At 55.6% G+C, this 21,012-nt stretch overlaps 1 protein-coding gene across 1 annotated transcript in view; it reads left to right on the top strand.

Annotated features, from left to right (window-relative positions):
* GRK5 (G protein-coupled receptor kinase 5) overlaps positions 1-19,898 on the top strand; it is a 159,168-nt gene extending 139,270 nt beyond the window's left edge. The window contains exons 5-16 of the mRNA XM_081157650.1: positions 470-570; positions 2,095-2,187; positions 6,636-6,699; positions 7,636-7,776; positions 9,487-9,677; positions 11,087-11,124; positions 12,770-12,859; positions 14,399-14,607; positions 16,833-16,970; positions 18,008-18,145; positions 18,689-18,820; positions 19,247-19,898. Of these exons, the coding sequence (XP_081013776.1) occupies positions 470-570; positions 2,095-2,187; positions 6,636-6,699; positions 7,636-7,776; positions 9,487-9,677; positions 11,087-11,124; positions 12,770-12,859; positions 14,399-14,607; positions 16,833-16,970; positions 18,008-18,145; positions 18,689-18,820; positions 19,247-19,345 (1,434 nt within the window). The 3' untranslated portion in view covers positions 19,346-19,898. The remainder of the gene's footprint in view (positions 1-469; positions 571-2,094; positions 2,188-6,635; positions 6,700-7,635; positions 7,777-9,486; positions 9,678-11,086; positions 11,125-12,769; positions 12,860-14,398; positions 14,608-16,832; positions 16,971-18,007; positions 18,146-18,688; positions 18,821-19,246) is intronic.
* The last annotated feature ends 1,114 nt before the right edge of the window (positions 19,899-21,012 follow it).

A 21,012-nucleotide genomic window follows, 5' to 3' on the forward strand; every position in this document is an offset into this window, starting at 1 on the left:
GGTGTTCACCTCGAGTCTACCCTCTGAGGAGACAGCCCCAGTGTGACTGGGAGATGTCAGCAAGCTCGGGGGGCTTGGGTGGGGCTTGGGTGCTGATGATCTGGGCTGCATGCACAGCTCCTCATACCATGGGCACTCTCACACCTCATTTGGTCTGACCACAGGCCCAGGACACAGGACGTCATTATTGATGTTCTGCAGACCGGGGCAGTGATGCTCACAGGAACCACGTGACCTCCATGAGGTCACACCAGCTGAAAGTGGCAGAGCAAAAATCTAACCCAAGGCCTGGGCTTGTTCACGACCTTCCAGCTCAGCCTCCTCCCTGCACCACCGGACACTGTGCAGGTGGCCCAGAGCCAGGTGTGGGCGGGACGGGAAGGCACACCCACGCCCAGCACCTGTGGATGGCCCTAGCACCCTGCTGCTCCCCCTCACTGACTGCTTCCTCTTTTCTTCTTCCCCCCAGTCCCCAGTTTTCATTGCCCAAGTTGGCCGGGACCTGGTCTCCCAGACGGAGGAGAAGCTCCATCAGAGGCCCTGCAAAGAGCTCTTTTCCGCCTGCACACAGTAAGTGCTCCGGTGGCCTGGCCTCCGGGCAGCCAGCCTTCCTCCCTCCCCGGGCTGGGATGTCAGGCCCCTCAGCTCCTCTGGAAGCCACACAGCCGCCCAGATGGGGGCTACCACTAGCTTCCACCTGGAGCACTGAGCACCAGGGGCAGGTCTTCAGTGGCCAAGGGCCCCAGCCAAGCCACCCAGATGTTTGTATACTCCTTAAGAAGGGAAACAGATACCAGGGGCTGAGTCCAAAGAAAACATCTGCTTCAAAGGGTGTTGAAAGCAGTGGCTCCTAGGCTGTTGCGACCCAGGAATGTACAGCAATTTGACCCAGTCCAGGTGGTTTGGAAATCCTCCCCAGGCCCCCAGCCCCACCTCTGCCACCAATCCACCCGTTGGCGCTGCTGCTAGAGAGGGCTGCAGGCTGCCTTTTCTGCCGTATCCCATCACCTCTGCAGGACATATATAGCGACCCTAATGGACTAGGAGACAAGTCGGCAGCTGTGGTGCCAGCTGTGTACCAATTAAGCCCCCACCCATCCCACACACACACTACAAAGGCATGACACACACACATGTTCATGTGACCACATGCACCACTCCCCATAGGTGTGCACACAAACATACCTACATGCCAAGAGGCATCTGGAGCCAGATCCCCCCCCACAGCTGATGAGTGGGGGCTTTTCACATGCCCTTGTTCAGCCTGTGCACCACAGACATTGATTGGGCGCAAGCAGAAACAAGTCTGGCTGCTGCCCTCTTGGAGCTGGCCAGGGGTCAGGTCTGAAAATGGGTGAGGTCCCTGGGCTGTCCCCCTGAGGGAGTGGCCATCCTGACCCCCCCCCATGCCAGCCCTGGGTTTTGGATTTGGCAGGACACAGCCTCCAACATGCCCCCACTCTGCATGTCCCCTCGTTCCCCAGGTCCCAAGTGCCTGCAGCCAGGTTCCAAACCCTCCAGGCCCTGCCTGGGGCTGGACCCACAACAGGTGACGAGTAGATTTTGCTGCAGGGATGGAAATCTCCCTGTGGCTTTGCTGGTCCTGGACCAAGTCCAGAGCCTGGGCCCTCAGGGGCTGCATCCCCACTCGGCCTCACACCACCCACTGTCTCAGAGTTTCTCCCCCTCCCTTGCACCCAGTTAAGTCTGTCTCTGTTGTCATTTCAGCTCCTGTCCCTTCTACAGAGAGATCTCTCTGACCCCCCAGGGACCTCACTCAACTCTAATTCCTAACATGTCCGTGGGGTCATTTATTTAATGTTTGTTATTTACCCAATCATGATGCCACCCAAATGCTCACTGCTCTACCCAGGCCTAGAGTATGCCCATGGCAGGTACTTGGTACCTGTTTGTGGGATTAGCCAGGCAATCTCAAACAACCTTCTAGAATGATGGGGCCTCTGGCCCCTGTGAGTTTCCATTTCCAAAGTCTGGGAATGGATGAGGCTGGGCGTTAACCTGCTGGGTATGGCTCTGCCCATCTGCTTCGAGATCAGGATTATAAAATGTTTCTTTGTGTTCCCTCCGAGCCAGGTCTGTCCACGACTACCTGAGTGGAGGCCCCTTCCATGAGTACCTGGACAGCATGTATTTTGACCGCTTTCTCCAGTGGAAGTGGTTAGAAAGGTCAGTGCTCCCCTTGTGCTCCTCACCCACGCGTGTGTGCCAGCATGTGTGTTGGGGTGGAGGGGGACAGGTTTTCACCTGAGAAGTCATATAAAAATCAGTTACCTCCATGGGCCAACAGTCAGATAAAATTGACCGTCCTCCTATGAACTAAGCTGTGTGTGTTCTTCTGGAGGCCCTCTAAGCTTACTAAAGTGCACTTAACACACACTCCCACTCATGCTCGCGTGCTCACAGCACCTGGCATCTTATCTTGTTCTCTCTCTCTGTCCTTGAGAATTCTTCCTCCGCCAGCCATATTCTTTGATGAGCTGCACATCCCCTATTTAACCCAGCCCCCTATTGACGGACATGGAGGTTGCTCTGTTTTGTGCGCAATCTTACCTAAGTAACGAAAAACTTTGTACATATGTCTTTATGTACTTTTGCAAGTCCAACCTTAGAAATTCCTAGCAGAGGGGTTGTGGGGTCAGAGAGCACCAGTCTGGAACTGTGAGGGACAGCCAAGCTGCCCTCCCCAACAGCTGCCCCCAGTTTCCAGCCCTGCCTGTGCCAGGGCCGCCTCATCAGCGCTGTTCTCGTCCTTTCCTCCCGGCAGTGAGCCCTCTTGTTTGTTTCTGTCTCTAGTAGTGGCCAAGGAAGCGTGTTTCCATGTTTTATTTCTGCCTTATTCTCTGCAAAGTGCTCTCACCTGCATGTCAATGGCTCAGCCGGGCAGATGTGACTGACGAGGAGGGAGAGACAGAGAGGGCATGGCTGGCCTCGTCACCCACCAGGCCAGCAGTGCAGCCAAGGGGGACCCTGGCCCAGGAGCCCTTGCACAGCACTCTGCCCACCACCACGTTCCAGGATGAGCAGGACGCAGGGATGCCTGCGTGAAATCCACACCGGGCTGAGCCAGGAGACGGGTGGGAGCTCACCTTCCACAGCCCCGAGTTCTGTATGCCCCAGAGGCCTGGCACTCATGGCCACGTGGGCCCGTGTGATTAGGGCAAGGAGCCATCCTGACCTGCATGTGCATTAACACCTTTGCTGGCCCAGTCCCCTGCAAAGGCTCAGGAAGCTACAAGACAGAAACCCACTGGAAGCTCCATCGCGGCCCTGCCCTGCCCACCTCTGGAAGCCCAGAGAACACCCTGCCTGTCAGCCACTGGAGGGCATTTCTCTCCACCCGACCAGTGGGGATGACAGGGAGCAGGGGACAGCCTTCTGTTAGCCCAGTGGCTGCCACTGGTCACCTCGCACCTGAAAGTCATGGCTGCGGGAAAGACCGAGGAGCGAAGGGCCGGCGACAACATCCTGCTGAGGCATGGAACCCACAGACTGGGTCTGAGTGCCAGCTCGACCTCCCCCAGAGGGGCCTCGGGAAGGGCTGCCCACCCTCCACCCCGGTTCCTCCTCTTTCAGTGGGAGTAGTACAGTGCCTACCTTGTGGTCTTGGGTGAGGGTGAGACGAGAGCAACAGCACATGCCCAGGACAAGGCAGGTGCTCGACGAAGCTCAGCCATTTGCCCCAGGAGTAAACTCGATACAGTTGTTGTGGTCATTGCCAAGGTCACCAGCGCCTGCATGACCACCATCCTCGTATGTCTGGGATTGGAAGGAGCAGCTGAGACTAGTGGAGGGTCAGGCCCGGTTCTGATGCTCACAGGACAGTGGTGGGGTGTATTCATCGAGCCCCACACCCCACCCTGGAGCCCTGGGCCATGTAACATGTTACCCCCATCTGCACCCACTTTCCCCGGGTTTGCAGCATGGGGTCAGACGTCAAATGTGAGCTCCTGCCTGGGCTCTAATTTCAACCCCACCGCTTACCAGCCATGACCTTGGGCAACTCATTTTACCTCTCAAAGCCTAAGAGTTCTTGACTGCAGAATGGAGACTACTAGTCTCACCTCTCAAGGCTGGTGTGAGGATTACATGAGTCCATGTACAAGATGCTTCGAGTGGTGGGAACTGTTACCATAGAGACCCCCCAGAGGGGGCCATGTCCTTTATTCCTAGAATCCTAATGACATCTGACACACAGCAGCTTTTAGAAAGCCTTTGGATGCAAATGCCTTTTAAATATCTCCATTTTATTGAAGATGCAAGGCTCAGAGAGGTTGACGGATTGGCCCTGGGTCATACAGCAAGGGCCTGGCAAGGCTGGAACCTGAACTCCAGGTCCCTCACCCAAGTTCTTCTACCTGACACTCCTGTTGCAATAGAATCATTTAGCTGTGGCCACTGGCTTTCATTTTACTTGTCTGTACCAAGCGCAAGAAATGGACTTTTAAAATCTGAGACGTTAAGCCCTTTTCCATTAAGTTGTTGAAGCCAATAGGGCAGGACACTGGCCTAGAGATGTCCTAAATGACTGACAACCCCCTTTCCCTTTTTTTTTTTTTCTCCACTACTACCAAGACCACGGCCCCTTAGCGCTGTACTGTTGAAATATTAAAGGGATTTTTCCTTCCCAAGGCTAACCAAGAGGTTCCTTGGAAATTGTGTTGCACCTATTTCCCCTAGAGGAGGAGACCTGGGCAGTGCCAACCGGCTGTTCATCCTCTGTGTAGCATGAACTGTTGGGCCCGGCGCCTTCAGGCGGTTTTGAAGGCAGCTGTAGGAAATGGTCCCAGGGTGACAGCGGGCACAGGCGCATGGCAGGTTTCTCCAATGCCCTGGCCACTCGTGTGCAGGAGAAAGATAGAGAGCGGTGGAGAGTCCTGCAGAGGGGCAGCCTGTGCTGCTGACAGGGACTGGGCCCTGCTTCTCAGAGATGCGCCAGGGAAGAGAGAGTGAGTCACGCACGTGAATTCCAGGCAGTATGCCTGGGAGCGCCCTGGGGTCTCGGGGCCATCCTACGAGAACAGTGACGGGCTTTCTGGTAAAAGCCAAATCCTCTTCAGGACCCGGCAGCCGGGGAGTTTCCATGGAAGATTCATTCAGGAGCTGCTGTGACCAGAGGCTCACTGTCTGTCTTGAGCTGACCCAGTTCTTTGGCCCAGTTCAGTCTCACTCCAGCCTCCACCCTGTTTGGGACTCTTGGGGGGGGGATTGGGCGATGCTCAAAAACGGCTCTGGTTCCAAGAGCCAGTGTTAACATTGCAGAGCTGACTATTATTCACGCACCAGCTGATGGACATATGGATTGTTTCCTTATCTTGGCTGTTATGAATAATGCTGCAGTGAACACAGGGTTAAATGTGTGTACACACACACAGTGGAATACTACTCAGCCTTAAAAAAGAAGGACATCCTGCTATTTTATGACAACATGGATGAACTTGGAGGACACTTGCTAAGTGGCACAAGCCAGACACAGAAAGCCAAATACCACATGACCTCACTTATATGACTATTATAATCTAAATAGTCAAATACCTGGAAGCAGACAGTGGGATGCTGGCTGCCCGGGTGGTGTGGGGCGGGAAAATGGGGGAAAAGGTACAAAGTTTCAGTTACGCAGGATGGATAGGTTCCAGGGGTCTAATGTACAGCATGGTGATGATAGTTAACAGCACTGTATTATGTGCTTGAAATCTGCTAAAAGAGTAGATCTTCAGTGTTCTCACCAGAAAGAGGGAGGGAAGGAGGAAAGGAAGGAGAGAAGGAAGAGGTAGCCGAGGTGATAGAATGTTAGTTAGCTTGATTGTGGTGATCATTCCACAGTGTATACATATATCAGACATCAAGCTGTACACTGTCAGTTATACCACAATGAAGCTGAAAAAACGCCAAACAGGCCCACAGTGAAAAAGCACAAGCCATGCGCAGCCCAAAGTTCGGGGCAGCCAGAGGACCATCTGTTTCTTTACTCCAAGACCTCCCGTGCTTGCCTTGTGGTCAGAGGTTCTGTCTGAGTGGACATGATACATGGCTTTGCTAATTAAAATGGGGAGTTGGGAGACACCAAGCGATTATGACTTCATAAATTCTGCTTTGGGCAGACAGGATCTTCCAGTGTTGGAGCTCTGGGGGAAACAGTAAAGAGGCCCTCGGAGGTGGAAAGGCTGGAAGTGCGGCAGTCCTGCTGGGCAGGCTGAGATGCGCCGGTGTGGGGAGGGCACTGTCGGTCATGTCCTCCCTGGGACACTGAACCGCTGTGGCCCTGGCCCCGCCCCCTCCCTGCATGGGCCTCACAGCTTCCTTCTGAGTCTAGCCACCTGATTTGCGTTTGGGAGAGAGGGGGAACCACAGGGAAAGTCCCATGAAGCTGCTTTGGTTCTCACTTGTCAAGCCTTCTGCCCATCTGCTTTTCTCCCAGGCTGCAGGGCCCCAGGGGCAGGTGGCCTGGGATCTGAATACCCAGTCCCAGAGTAAGCCCTGGAGGGGCCCCTCTGCAGGATGATTCCTGGGGTTCCCTGGGGCATGGAATTGCGCCTTGCCCTGCCTATTTCAGTGCTGCTGTCCTCTATTGCATATGGCTTATACATCTTAACACCATGATTCTTGCTTTTTTCCAGGCAACCGGTAACCAAAAACACTTTCAGGCAGTACCGAGTGCTGGGAAAAGGGGGCTTTGGAGAGGTGAGTGAACATCCACGTTCTCGGTTCAAAGTTCCCAAACTCTAGTCACCTTTTCTGTCCCTTCTGGATCTGCCTAAGGTGTTCCCAATGTTTGCTTGGTCATGGGCCCCCTGGTGGAGAGGAGGGTGAGGCTGGGGCCTTTGGGAGGGTCAGATGTGTCTGAATTGGGGAAGGAGGGTGGGGAGCAGCCCTCGCTGTCTGGGGCTGGGGGTGAGAATGGAGCACTCTTGGAGGCAGCCTCGGGCAGGGTTCAAGTCTGGAAAAGAGAAATGTGCTCTTGGCTGTGTTTGGAGGGAGAAATGAGGGCATGAGGGCCAGACGACACTCTTATTAAGCACTGTTGTGCTCTATCTAATCTCCCCAAGAGTGAGGTAAGCCTGTGAATCTCATTCAGAGATGAGGAAAACTGAAAATCAGAATGGTTAGGTGACCTGGCCAAGGGCACACAGCCAGTAAGGGCCAGAACTAAGACTAGAACCCAAATGCCCTGTTTCCTGTTCCTCTGAATTATACATTCAGGGTTTCCAGGCATCTCCTATCCCTGATCCCCCAAGAAGCACCTTCTGCCTGCAGCTGGTACTTGAAAGCCCCCAGTTAGCAATGACTACATCTGGTCGGAAGCTTAGGACAGAAAATCTAGTTGCCTCTGAGAGAGGGATGGGACTTTAGGCCTCAGCCAGCCATCTGAGCATTGGTGTAAGTGGCTCGTTCTGCACCTTCAAGAGCTGATGTCCACCTAAGGGGAAGAGGAGGGGGGGCGAGGTGGCACTGAAGTCAGATCTCAAGGGTGGGGCCCCAGGCAGCCATGGGTCCAAATCCAGGCATGGCTGGTGCTGGCTCCATCAGTCCCCAGCCCCAAGAGCCAGCATCCCAGCCACGGAGGAGCTCCCAGCAGGCCTCACGCCCCTCGCCCTTGGCTTCTCTCGTGCGCCGCAGGTCTGTGCCTGCCAGGTCCGGGCCACGGGGAAGATGTATGCCTGCAAGCGCTTGGAGAAGAAGAGAATTAAGAAGAGGAAAGGGGAGTCCATGGCCCTCAACGAGAAGCAGATCCTGGAGAAGGTCAACAGTCGGTTTGTGGTGAGTGTCCCGGGCCCAGTGACGCTCTGGCGACCAGGGCTTCTGTGCCTTAGGAAGTGGGTGGCCCTCTAGCGTGGCGGCTGCCCATCCCCAGGAAGATGGGTTGCAGTGAGAGGACTACCTGCAGAAGGCAGCCAGATGCCACCTCCATCCCAGGGCTCCTCTGGGTCCACTATGGCCGACTTGGTCCTGTCACTAGAGCGAGCCTGGCTCCCCTCCATGTGTGGGACCGAGGTCTCTGTTCTGCAGGATCACCTTGTAAACTGCTTGGTGGACAATAGAAGCCCACCCTGGGTTCGGCAAAGCAGCTGTGTTTCCATAGACCCCTGTAGACTGGTTTCTCATGGGGACACCTCAGTGTCAATATTCTGAGAGACGCCACCTTGTGCGTATCTGCTGTGTTTCTCCATCTAGGCCATGCTTTACTGCAGTAACAAATTTCCCCCGACTCACAGTAGCTGAAAACACTGAAGACCGTTCTGTCACTCACATAGGGTCCAGTCAGATCAGGCCACCCCCCACCTTACAGCTACCCTGTCTGGAGTCAGGGAGGTGTGTGCCAAGGGGCACGAGCAGGGACTGTCACAGCCTCAGCTGTCACTTCCACCCACAGCCCATTGGCCAGAGCTAGTCACTGCAGGGGACAAGCCAACTGCGGGGAAATATGGAGGAGCACGTGGATATATGGTCAGCTCTAAATGCTACGTGTCACTGTAAGAAACAATATGTGTACAAGGTAGAAATTCCAAGAGCACAGACAGATCCAAAATCAAAACAGAAGCCTCCCTCTCTGAGTAACCATCCAACATGTTGGATTCATTACTTTGAGCCAGTGGGATCTTACTAGACAGTTATTCTGCAGTGTTTTTCCCCTTAAAAATGTAGGTCTTTTATTTTTCAATATCCAGCTTTATAGCCGCACCTTAAAAAAAATACTGTGCACCCTCCCCTTGATATACACGGAAGAGAGAAACCCTAACCTGTGTGGCCAATCCCACGGGAGAGCGCTCCTGGTTTTAAGCCGCTGCGCACGGGGCTGCGGGGCTGCCCTGAACATCCCTTGGGTGTGTTCTGTGGATGCACCCGTGGGCCGTGTTCCTTGGCTGAGGAATTGCTGTGTCAGAGGGTGTGCGCTTTTTCCATGTGGCAGCTGTTCCCAAGTGGCTGTCCATGAAGGTCACCCCCATTAAACTCCTACCAGCTATGTGAGGCGAGAGATGCCATCAGAGATGCCAGAGCTTCCATCATTCCCCAGAGAGGGGGCGGATTCATAAGGTGACACTTAAAGGGTCAGAAGTGTGCATCTCTGGGTCTCATCCCAGCCTGTCTCCACTGCCAGCCCCACCCGGGGTGATGTGCTGTGTGGGAGACAGTGGTCGAGACTAACACCAGCCATCATTCTGGCCATGAACCTCTGAGTCCAGAGCCTTCCTCTGTGCCGCTAGCCCGCTTCCTGGTTCAGTAGGGACCCCTGGCCACTGCCTCCATGCTGCCCGTGGAGCCCACAGGGGCAGTGTTTGCCCTTTTTTGGATTGGTGATGGTGGGACCCACTTGGGGAAAGGGTTAGAGTGTCATATCTTCAAGGGCTGCGATCTTCCTCAACTGTGCCCTGTCCCCAGCCCTCCCCCAGCTTCAAGGACCCTGAAAAGGAAGGGCAGAAGTGGGGGCCAGTGGCAGAACCTCACCTTGGTGCTATCTTATGCTCCCAGGTCAACCTGGCCTACGCCTATGAGACCAAGGACGCGTTGTGCTTGGTTCTGACCATCATGAATGGGGGCGACCTGAAGTTCCACATCTACAACATGGGGAACCCCGGCTTCGAGGAGGAGCGGGCCTTGTTCTACGCGGCAGAGATCCTATGCGGCCTGGAAGACCTGCACCTGGAGCACACCGTCTACAGGTGAGCGCTCCCACCTGGAGTCTCCTGGACAGTCCCACACACGCCAGTCCCACACACGCCAGTCCCACACACCCCAGCCCCACACACCCCAGCCCCACACACCCCAGTCCCACACACCCCAGCCCCACACACCCCAGCCCCACACACCCCAGCTTGAAGACCTTCGCCACAGAGCTCTTGGTGGAGATCATCTTGGGAGACCAAGAAGATTTTGAAAATAAGAAGGGAGGTCTCAACGGCATGCCCTTCCCTCTCAACCACCTCCCCAATGGTGCTTTTGTTTGGTTTTCATTCAAGTGAGAAGAGAGAGCAGTTTTCCTAAGGGTTGAAAAAAGAATTCTCCACTTGATTGCCCTTTGCTCAAAAAAAAAAAAAAAAAAAAGGTAGCCTTCTGAGTTCAAGTCTGACCACTTACCATGGCCTCTTGTGGACTCTGGTTCTGGCCTGTGCCCACTGGCCAGCTGGTGTAGGGAAACGAGGGCTCTTGTCCTTATTTGGAATTGTTAACACATCAAAAGAATGCAAACTAAATAACAGCAAAGAAAATGTATTTTATGATGCTTAACTGCATACGAACTCCAGTTATCACTGTGAGACTGACCACTGGATTGGGGTACGTGAGCCGCTCCCCACAAGGACAGCTGCTGTCAGTTAAGTAAACAAAGCCAGTTGGTTGAGAGCAATTCTCAGTCCAGGTGCCATGTATTGTTTGCCCAGCAGTTTACCTGAGTTACACACGCCATCCTACTGGCTGCTTGTGTACCCTTGGGGAGCCGCTTTATAAAACCAGACCCTTCTGCTGCCTCTGCCCCCTCCCGGGAATGGAGAGGTTCCCTTTCTTAAGAGCATCCGTTTCATCAAAGAGAAGACAGACACTGGGGACAGGAGAAGGTGGCCACACCTACAGGCACGCCTTCTGGCTTGGTACTTTCTTCTAGACTGTAGCTCAGCTGGCGTTGGGAGGTGTGCCAGGTGGGGGGGTACCAAAGGGGTCTTTCTCCTGGGGCTGCCATCCCCTTCCCTGCAGTTCCCTGTCCCGGTTCTGCAGCTGGTGCTTTGTTCTCAGTAACTCTCTTCCTTTATTCCCAGACCCTGCTCTGCCTTCAGGGCATCCTGAGACCTCAGGGGCTTCCCAGCCCTGGGGGCTGGCAGCCTGTGCACAGGAGCCAGGACCAGCCTTTGCCTAACCTCCTTCCTAGTCACTCTCCAGGGTCGAGAAGATGCCTATGAAAAGCAGTGGGAGGAGAGATTAGCCCAAGATTGTTTTGACCCAGAGACCAGACACCCAAGCCAAGAGGTAGAAAGGAAACACTCAGGCCTGGTTCGCCCCCGGGGGTCAACTGAGACACCAGTGTGCCCTTGCTGCCCAGAATGCCCGCCCTCACATGCTTGTGGTCTTTCCCTTTCAGAGATTTGAAACCTGAAAATATCCTGTTAGATGATTATGGTAAGTCGGGAAGTGGCCGGGAAGATCCTTCTCCTACTCTGTAGCTGAGGGGAGCATTGCAACCCAAAGTAGAGGGCCTCTCAGAGACTCAGGCACCCACCCCGGGCCCAACAGAGGGCAGTGGACAAGTAGTGGGGAGGACCCACGCCCTCTCCTCAGTCCTGGGAATCCGGAGAAGACAGTGGGCATGGACAAAGGTCCTACTTGGAGGAACAATGTGGCTGGGCGGAGAGAGAGAAAAGAGAACTGGAGGGGAATGAGATGAGGCGTCCAGAATTTCAGATGTTGGGCAAATACTGCACTCACACAACTTCTCTGTTTCTGACAAGATAGCTGAGGGGAAGTTGTTTAGTCAGCCATAGCCGGTGATAAATGTGTTATTCATTAGTATCTGTGCAGCATCATTGTTTTTTCTCGCATGGGTAACAAGGACAGCCACAGTCACCCCTCATGACTCTTTAGCCTCACACACTAAATGGTGGGAAGTGGTTTTAACGTCTTTAATCTGACTAGATCTGCCCATCTCCACAGAGGTGGCAGGGCTGGCATCCCTGACCACATTTTACAGATGACAAGATTAAGGTTCAGAGGAGCCAAGCTGCCAAGGTCACCTAGCAATATCAGTAGGGAGCTGAGATCAGAGACCAGGTCTCCTCAGCATGTTGGTGACCTAGTGATGCTACCCTATGGAGCAGCAGGCAGAGGGCCCAGGGCCCCACTGCCCCTCTTAGATGAGCCCAGTGCCCACTGGGGTTCCTGTCCCTGTTGGTCTCAGAGCCAAGCCCACCACTGACCTGAATCCCCATGGCTAGAATCCACATGCTCCCTTCATCTTTCCTGCCTTTGTCAGGGGCTGCAGAGCTGGGGGACCCACATAGCTCTGACCTGGCCAGGGTCCCTGTCAGTGGGCCTTGCTGAGGTCCAGGCTGTGGGGGCCTGACATCCACAGATGGGGGGAGGGGCAGTGTTCCTTCCTGCAGGGTCAGATGTGTCCGTGACAAGCCCCCCCTTGCCCCTGGGTGAGCCACAGGTGAGACAACACCGAGGCTGACCTTTCAGCTGAGCATCGTCTCTGCTTTGGGGGTTCAGTCTAGGACCAGGAGCTCCAGTTTACTACCTTGCAGTCTCCCGGGGCCTGGGCATCTTCCCATGTTGTTTTTAGAGGGACAAAACAACCTCTGAAGCCCATCTGGGCAGAGCAGGAAGTTGCTTCCCAAATTGCTTTATAATTTTTCCCCTGAAGCAAATTGTTGCAAAATGTCAGGAGAATCTCACATTTTTTCCGTGAAGCAATCCCAGAACCAGGCCAAGCGCTTTCAACTCGGTGACCTCAGCCTTCCAAGAAGCCCATTAGAGCATTTTATGAGGAAGCTTGGCCAGCGTCCGGCCAGATGCAGGCGGCCTCTACATCTGTCTGCTTGTCTCCTAAAGGAGCAATTTGCCCACATCCTCTGACACCTGGACTTCCCCAGGGTCTGCAGTCACCCTGACAGGAGACTGGGATCCCCCTCTTCCCAGGACAGATGGAAACACTGAGTCTGGGTGCCTTGCCCAGGGGCACGTGGCAAGTCTGTAGCCGGGCCCAGGGTGGGCCAGTGTCATGTGACTGTCCCAGGGACCCACTGACCCTGCTCTTCCCCCTCAGGCCACATTAGGATCTCTGACCTGGGCCTGGCTGTGAAGATCCCCGAGGGAGACCTGATCCGAGGCCGGGTGGGCACCGTTGGCTACATGGGTGAGTGCGGGTGTGGCCCCTCCTCCAGCCCACCCCTTGGGGCCTTGGCCTTTTTGTGCAACTCTGATCAGAAGTAGGGTCTCCGTGGGAGGTAGGAGGTCTCAGCTAGGGTGGGTGGAACGTTGGGGCCCCAGGTGTGACTTGACTAAACTGAGTTCTCTGCAACGCCCAACTCAGCCCCACCTGCGTCTACAGCCAATTACTCTCGGAGTCAGTGGCGAGGCTGGCACACAGCGATGCTCAGGAAGAGGCCCAGTTTAAGTCAGGGTCCAGTGGGCTGGTGGACAGCATTTCAGGGAGACCCCTGACAGGAGGGAGGCCATTAGGATGGGCTCAGCACGGAGAGGAGCACACTGCCTGCTGTGTCACCAAGCATGACTCTAAGTCTAAGCAGAGAACAGCCTAGGACCCCCTGCCCTGCCTCCTCTGAGCCGACTCCAGACCATCGTCCTGGGAAGAGACCTACAGCTACATCCTGTCTGCTAGGAATCCCCGTTCCAATCATGGATGGCCCCTGGGCTTCCTCCTGCACACCTCACACATGCGCCCATTCGCCCCAGGAGGTGGGGCTCCAGGAGGCTCTGGGGTCCCAGGGCGCTGTTTCCTCTGCCAGGCTCCTGTCAGCAGCACATGCACGGGACTCTGTATGTTGACCTATGCTAGAGGGTCCTTCTTAGAATGTGTGAAATTTGGGAACTTGTGTGGGGGTGTCTCTATGTATTGACTGTGTGTATACCCATGCAACTGCTGATGGATGTATGGATGGGCGGACAGATGATAGATTAGATTAGATTAGATTAGATTAGATTAGATTAGATTAGATTAATAGATGATGATAGATAGATAGATAGATAGATAGATAGATAGATAGATAGATAGATAGATGATTGATAGATAGATGTGCCTGTCTGCCTCATGTATGCTGTGGCAAGCATCTGTCTGCACGTCCTCTGCTGTGTGCAGACCAGCACATGCATGGATGCATGTGTGGCCGACCTGATAACGTGAAACTATCTTTTTTGAGCTTCTATGGTGAATCTGTAAGTCACTTTATGAAAGTAGTAGGGAATCCATAGTGAGAGGCTGTTTGAATTTCAGATAAACTTTGACTTATCTTTAATTTGTACGAACATACCTTCATTGATTGGAATGTGCATGCAGTGCCCGCTGAGTTCCAGGTGGTATACCCATTACTGGCAGCTCACATTCTAGTGGGGGAGACTTCAAGGGAAAATTCCAGTTCTCCACTGTAGTCAGGCTACTGAAGCCAGTCAGAGTCCTTTGGGAGCACCGAGGACAGCAATCTGGGTGGGCTTCCTGGAGGAGGTGGTATTTATAGCAGTTGGTGAGTAGGAGTCCACAGGGGGAAGCTCTCGCAGCCATGGTGCTCCAGACCTTTTGTGAGCAACGTCATCATTCCTGGGAGCAGGATGCCTGAAGCCTGGCTGGCATGAGTCACAACCCCAAGCTTGGGTGCCCCGGCTCTGTCCTGCCACCCGCTGTCTCTCACCTCGCCTCACTCCCCTCCTCTGCCCCCAGCTCCAGAGGTTCTAAACAACCAGAGGTACGGCCTGAGCCCTGACTACTGGGGCCTGGGCTGCCTCATCTATGAGATGATCGAGGGCCAGTCACCGTTTCGAGGTCGCAAGGAGAAGGTGAAGCGGGAGGAGGTGGACCGCCGGGTCCTGGAGACCGAGGAGGTGTACTCCCACAAGTTCTCCGAGGAGGCCAAGTCCATCTGCAAAATGGTGAGCTGGTGAGCCAGACGCTGTCCTCAGGCCCGTGTCCAGTGCTGGCTCCCCTCCCCACTCCCAGCAGGACAAGGAGGACAGGGTCAAGCCACCAAGCCAGAGGAGTCGGTGCTCCTCGCTGGGGTGGTTGGCAAAGGCTCCAGGAATAAGCCTGGGGTCAGGGAAAGACGGCACCATGACAAGGGCAGGGGGCTGAAGTGAACAGCATGTGACACCCTTGCATCTAGTTTTGTGGGGGAACGCAGCATAGGGGAGAAAGTTGATCCCAGCTGATCCCCAAGATACAAGGGGATCTTAGGCCAAGCCCCTACCTTGACCTTGGGCCTCTTGCTCCCTCCAGCTCTGCGTCCCTGCATGCTGGCTTGAGGCAGTGATATTTTCAGTCTTTGAACATCTTATAACTGGATTTTCCATCCACTAAAAGGAATGCTGGTCACACCTGCATGGCAACATCTGTGGATAGTGTGATTTGACCCATCAGGCAGGGCGCCCATGGGGAGTGACGCTTAGATAGGCTGGTGGGTGGGGACAGACTCAGGACTGGGAAGCCAGACAGAGGAAGGAGTGACAGAAGCCATCGAAAGTGGAGCAGGGAGAGAGTCCACCCCTGGACCGCTGCCCTTCTCAGCCCAGGTGGGCCCACCCTGGAGGGACTTTGTGGGGGAATGGCCACTTCCCGTTCCTGCTCTCGGCTCCCAAGTCCTGCTGTGCCCTGCACAGCTGTGCTGGCACCCAACCGTAGGCAGCTGCCCTCTAATGCCAGCCACGTGGGGACAGGAGGGCCTGAGCGTGCAGCTCTGCATACCTGTGAGCCCACAGACTTCCTCTCCCGAGGCGGGACTGCACTTGGAGCAGCACTGGTCAGGCTGGACCTCCCACCTCCAAATCGTGTGCCTGGACAGCTAAGCTGGAGTGTAGAGAGGAGCAGACCCAGAGCCCAGGAAAAGTAGCAGAGCTTCTGCTGCTAGAAACCCTGAGGCTGCGCCACTAGGGTCCCAGGAGGCCCCTCTCCTGGACCCGTCCATACGTTGCTTGACCACTTCCCTTCTAGCTTCAGTCTGACGTCACGGAGGCCTGGGAGGAAAGATTAGGGCTAGATCAGCCATCTGTCATTTGCATGTGTGAGAGACACGGAGGGAGGGGAAGTATGTACACATGCAAAAGCACACCTGAACCACCTGTGGCTGGGCGCCTGCCCACATGCCCGAGGCCGCCAAGCAAACAGGTCATCATGGACGTGGAGTTGGGTGGGGGACAGGAGGAGCAGGGCACACAAGGCAGGAAATGGAAATGTGGGCTCTAAGGATGTTTGGAAACCGGGGTGCGTGTGCTAACAATGCTTGGTTATGTCAGGGTGAGGTTTCTATCCAGCAGAACCAAACTAGGCGAGGGAGAGAAGAGGGAGGTCAGAGCACCACCGATGTCCCAGGTCGGGGTTGGGGAATCAGAGAGGCAAGGGACATGGGACGTGCTAAGAGGACAGAGAGGCACAGAGGTTCCCCTCCTTGCCCACAGTCATCTGCTTTGGCACATGGCTTTGGGGCACCTGGACCTCGGGCTGCTGCTGTTTCTCTGCTGCCCCCTGGTGTCCACTGAGAGAAAGGCGGCAGCCACGCTGGGGATCCAGGCGCACCTGGGCACTTGGGTGCCAAATGTCAAACCAACATTCCCTCATCTTTCTTAGCTGGAAGAATGGCCAAAGGCCTTGCCCCATCTGCTTACAAATGACCCTGGGCTTCTGTGTCCTTAACCACAGTCTGTCTAGTCAGGCAGCCAGGCTTGCCCTGCCCCCTCCAGCGGGCACCAGCTCAGGACACAGTAGGGCCTGACTATAAGGAGACTATGGTGGCCCTGGGCAGCTCCAGCCCCACCTGCCTGAGAAGGCCTCCCCACAAACAGCAAGGAAGCTGGTCCCTGGCCCCCAGGTTCTGTCCCTATTCCATCTTGGCGGCCACAAGACTTTCCACCGCTCCTGGGGTCCAGAAGTTTATGCATCTCATTGCCCTCCCCACTGGGTTCAATATCTAGACCCTGAAACAAGGCCTGACTGGTCATGGCAGCGTCTGTTGGGTGCCTGGGGTGGCACAGGCCAGAGAAGACTGGAGGAGGGACATCTGGGAGTCTCAGGGACGCGCCTGTGAGACAGAGATGACCACAGGTCTGCCCTCCTAGAGGAGGAAAGGCCATCAGGCATGTCCTCACGGGGCTCTGTGTTGTCACAGCTACTCACCAAAGACGCAAAGCAGAGGCTGGGCTGCCAAGAGGAGGGGGCCGCGGAGGTCAAGAGACACCCCTTCTTCCGGAACATGAATTTCAAGCGCTTAGAAGCTGGGATGCTGGACCCACCCTTCATTCCAGATGTGAGTAGCCTCCCCCACCCCAGACTGAACCTGTGCCCTGGTTCTCAACCTTTGACTTAGCCGAACGAAGCCAGGGGCCAAGGAGACCAGTGGGCAGGAGGTGGCCTCTGCCCTCCAGTAGCAGACATGTCACCGGAGCTGGGGGACCCCTGCGTCCATCCTGGAGACATCTCTATGACGTGTTCATCTTCAGGCTCCCAGGGCCCCTGGGAGGCATCCCCTACCAATTTTGAACTCCGGGAGGGCAGGGCCCAGCTGGGCTCATCTCTGCGTCCTGGCAGAGAGCAGCCCCCAGTGCATGTCGGGGCCGAGTGAGATGAACAGTATTTCCGCCCACTCACGGTGTGGCAGCAGGCTCAGTAGCAGTACCGACAGCAGCCCCACACCCAGATGCTTCTATAGCCCGTTTTGTAGGTGAGGACACAGGCCTGTGGGGATATGTGACTTTTCTAAGCTCCTAAGCACCGGGGCTGGTAGCCCAGCCCAGGCCCACCTGGCTGCAGAGCTCCTTGGTGCCCTGTAGTGTGAAAGGGGTTGAGAGCTCTTCCCGGGAGTCCTCCCTGGCTGTGTGTTCCGCCCAAGCAGTGTCTCCAGCATCCCTTGGCCTGGCCCTGGGAACCAGCATTTGCTCTCCATGGAGTGGTGAACCAGAGGCCCCAGATCGCCAGCCCTCGTTCTGACAGAGATGACTTTGGAAACATTTTCCCCATCCCGTTCTTGTGGGCCTTGGGGGAACTAAGACTATCTGGCAGGGGAGGGGGGCTCCCCGAGATGCCAAGGAGTGTGAGCTCAGAGATGGGGGTGACCTGCGGCATGTGAGGGCCTGATGTTAGAAGGGGCCCTGGACGCCCTGAGCTCATGTTCCACCCCAGCCAGGGTCCCATTGGCAGATCTGAGGGAGGGCGACACAGGTGCCCGGGGTTGGAGGGGTGGCCTCAGCTAGCCATCCCCCTGCTTCCTCATCAAAACCCCAGGCCTGTCTGGAGGACAGTGGTGCTGAGGGCAGAGCCCTGCGTGACGGGTTGCTCTGCCCCCAGCCCCGGGCCGTGTACTGTAAGGACGTGCTGGACATCGAGCAGTTCTCCACCGTGAAGGGCGTCAACCTGGACCACACAGACGACGACTTCTACTCCAAGTTCTCCACCGGCTCCGTGCCCATCCCGTGGCAGAACGAGGTGAGCGGGCGGGGCGGCAGCCTCGCCGGGAAGGTGCCGGAAGACACAGGGACGGCGGGGGCAGGGCCCCCCGCGGTCTGCTGGGGCATCATGGGGTGGGGTCGGAAGAGGGAAAAGGAGGTGGGACAACATGGCCAGTGTGGATGACTCTCGAGAAGTTCGGCTGGGAAAGGAGGGAGATGGAGCCATAGCTGGAGGCACAAGTGGGATTGAGCTAGAGTCAGAGTTGAATGAATGATGGGGTGGGGGAGGGTCCAAGGCACATGGGGTGACCTGGGCTTGGGTGGGGTGAGGAGGAGATGGCTGTGGGTTTGGTGGTGGACGGCTTTTGCTTTCTCAGGGAAGGTGTGAGCCAGTCCATCCGGAGAGGTGGTGAGCAGGCACCTTCTGGGTCTTGGCCCCAGAAGACGGAGGGTGGTGAGCGACCTGGGAGGACCCGGCTCAGGGACAGTGTGGGCTCAAGGCTCGGCCCTGGACTCCTTTCCACCCATGATGCCGGCTGCAACCCCTCACGCTCCCCGTGTTTTCGCCCCGCTCCTCCAGATGATAGAAACAGAATGCTTCAAGGAGCTGAACGTGTTCGGACCTAACGGTACCCTCTCGCCAGACCTGGACAGAAGTCACCCCCCAGAACCACCAAAGAAAGGGCTGCTCCAGAGAATCTTCAAGCGTCAGGTGAGAGAGTCCACTGCCACTGCGCCTCCTGTCCTGGCCTCAGCTGCAGGGACCCTGGGCCCAGGAACATCCACGCGATTGAGACCAGAGCTGCAGTCTACTTTCATGGGGGGCTCACGGGCCTGGGGGGGCAGCAGCAGCCTGGGGAGACCGGCAGCCTGTGTGAAGCCCCTGAAACCTCCTGGCTGAGGGGACCCCAGGGTGGAGTGGGCAGGGCCAGCCCCAAGTTAGCCTTCAGCAGGGCTTCTCCGCCTTGGCATACTGACGTTTCAGGTTAATTCTTCGTCATGGACGCTGTCCTGAGCAGCCCCTGACCTGCGGCCCTGTTTTCGAGTTCAGAAGGCCGGTGATGCTGGGCCACAGGGCGGGTCTCACAGGACTGACTTGATTTCTCTCTCCCTCTCTCTCCCTGCTCATGCCTCCCAGCATCAGAACAACTCCAAGAGTTCGCCCAATTCCAAGACCAGTTTTAACCACCACATAAATTCAAACCATGTCAGCTCAAACTCCACCGGAAGCAGCTAGTGGCAGCTCAGCCTTGGAGTCCACGGTGGGACCAGCCTAGACCCTTGTCCTTAGAGGCAGAACCTGTGACCCGTGGAGCTTCCTCTCTGGCTGGGCAGGCAAGGCAGCCCTCCCGGAGCCAGAGCCGGGAAGGAAGGAGGCGTCGCCCCCTCCCGGAGCCTCCAGATTTCTCAGAGAGATTTCCACTCAGGTCTGTCTGCGGAAGCGCCCTCCAGCGGTGGACTGGATTTGTTTGTCAAATATCGCAATAGAAATCCGATCAGACACAACTTGCACGTATTTTAATAGTGTCCTAACTAGAACTGAATTTTGTCTTTATTATTTTTAAAGAAAAGTTTTGTAAATTTCTCTATCGTCTCAGTTTACATTTTGTATATTTGTATTTAAATGAAAGTTGGACTCTGAGGGTGTATATTTTCTGTGCAGCCACTGCTAAGCCATCTGCGTTTTCAGACATTTTAGAGGGGGCGGGGGATTTACAAAAAACAAAAAAATGTGACTCGACTTCCACAGCCTCAAATGAGAAAACGTTTTTATTAAATGTAGAAAATGATTCACGTTTCACCTCTAAAGAATTGGTTGTATCCATGTCTATGACCTTTGCCTTGCACTTGGTGTCACCCTTCTGTTGACTTGTAAGAGTCGGAAGTAAATGCTCAAAGACCCCCTTGGGACTTCACCCCCAGCGGGCACATCCTGCCCTGGGCCAGCTCCGTCGGGACCTGCACTTTCCCTTGTCGCTTTTGCCGCTCGTGGCCTCGTCTTCCTTCTGGGAGGCAGCCGGTGAGCCCAGCTGGGCGCCTTCAGCACAGTGGTCTCTGAGCCTCTCTTTCTCAAGCAGGTTCTGACTGCTAAAGCCAGTGTGTTTTCAAGAGGCACGTGTCTGGGGATTTTCGTGTTATTCTATTTTAAGAGAAGCATAGCGATGATGAGGAGTAGTCGTGAAGCCCCAAGTGTCCCAAACCTCTGCGGCCCATGAGAGCGTCGGAGTGGGGTCAGCGGGTCGCCCTGAATGAGTCTGTAGAGGGGAGGGGGGCTTGCCCAGGGACTCCAGACACGTTCCTTAAGTGCTTACGGGGTCATAGGGTCTCTAGAGCTGCCCAGGGCCCCACTGATTCATTGGCCCAGGTGGTATGGACGGGGTTGGTTTCCAAGCAAATGGGATGCCCAAGGAGAGGCCAAGCCACCAAAGAAGCTCAAGACAAACTCACTGTCACCTCCTGGGAGAGATGGGGCAGAGGCCAGCTCTAATTGGGATCTCAAAGTTTCGGGCACATGTGGGCCCAGGAGGACTTGGTGGCTTTGCCAGACCAGGGCCTCTGAGGCAGTCCCTGGCCCTCAGAGCATGGCCATTCGGTCCTAGGGAGCCGCTGGCCTCCCCTTCCGTCTTCAAGAGGTGACAGGAGCAAATCCTCCCTCGCAACCCTCTGGGACAGGGTGAGCTGTTGACCTCCCCTGCTTCCCTGCCTGGCTGAGTCCTTGGAGACCCAGGCAGCCTCACTCAGACCTGGTCTCAGCCACTGGGCAGCTACCAGGGTTTCTCCCCGCGTGGGCCCTGCACCGGCATCTCCTGTAAAATGCAGATTCCAGGTTCTGCCCCAAACCTAGAAATCTGCATCTTTTCAAAGCTCCCCAGGTCCTTCTGATGCACCGTAGGGTGTGAGAGC

The sequence above is a fragment of the Miniopterus schreibersii genome (genome assembly GCF_964146895.1).
Source record: "Miniopterus schreibersii genome assembly, chromosome: 14".
Lineage (NCBI taxonomy): Eukaryota > Metazoa > Chordata > Mammalia > Chiroptera > Miniopteridae > Miniopterus > Miniopterus schreibersii.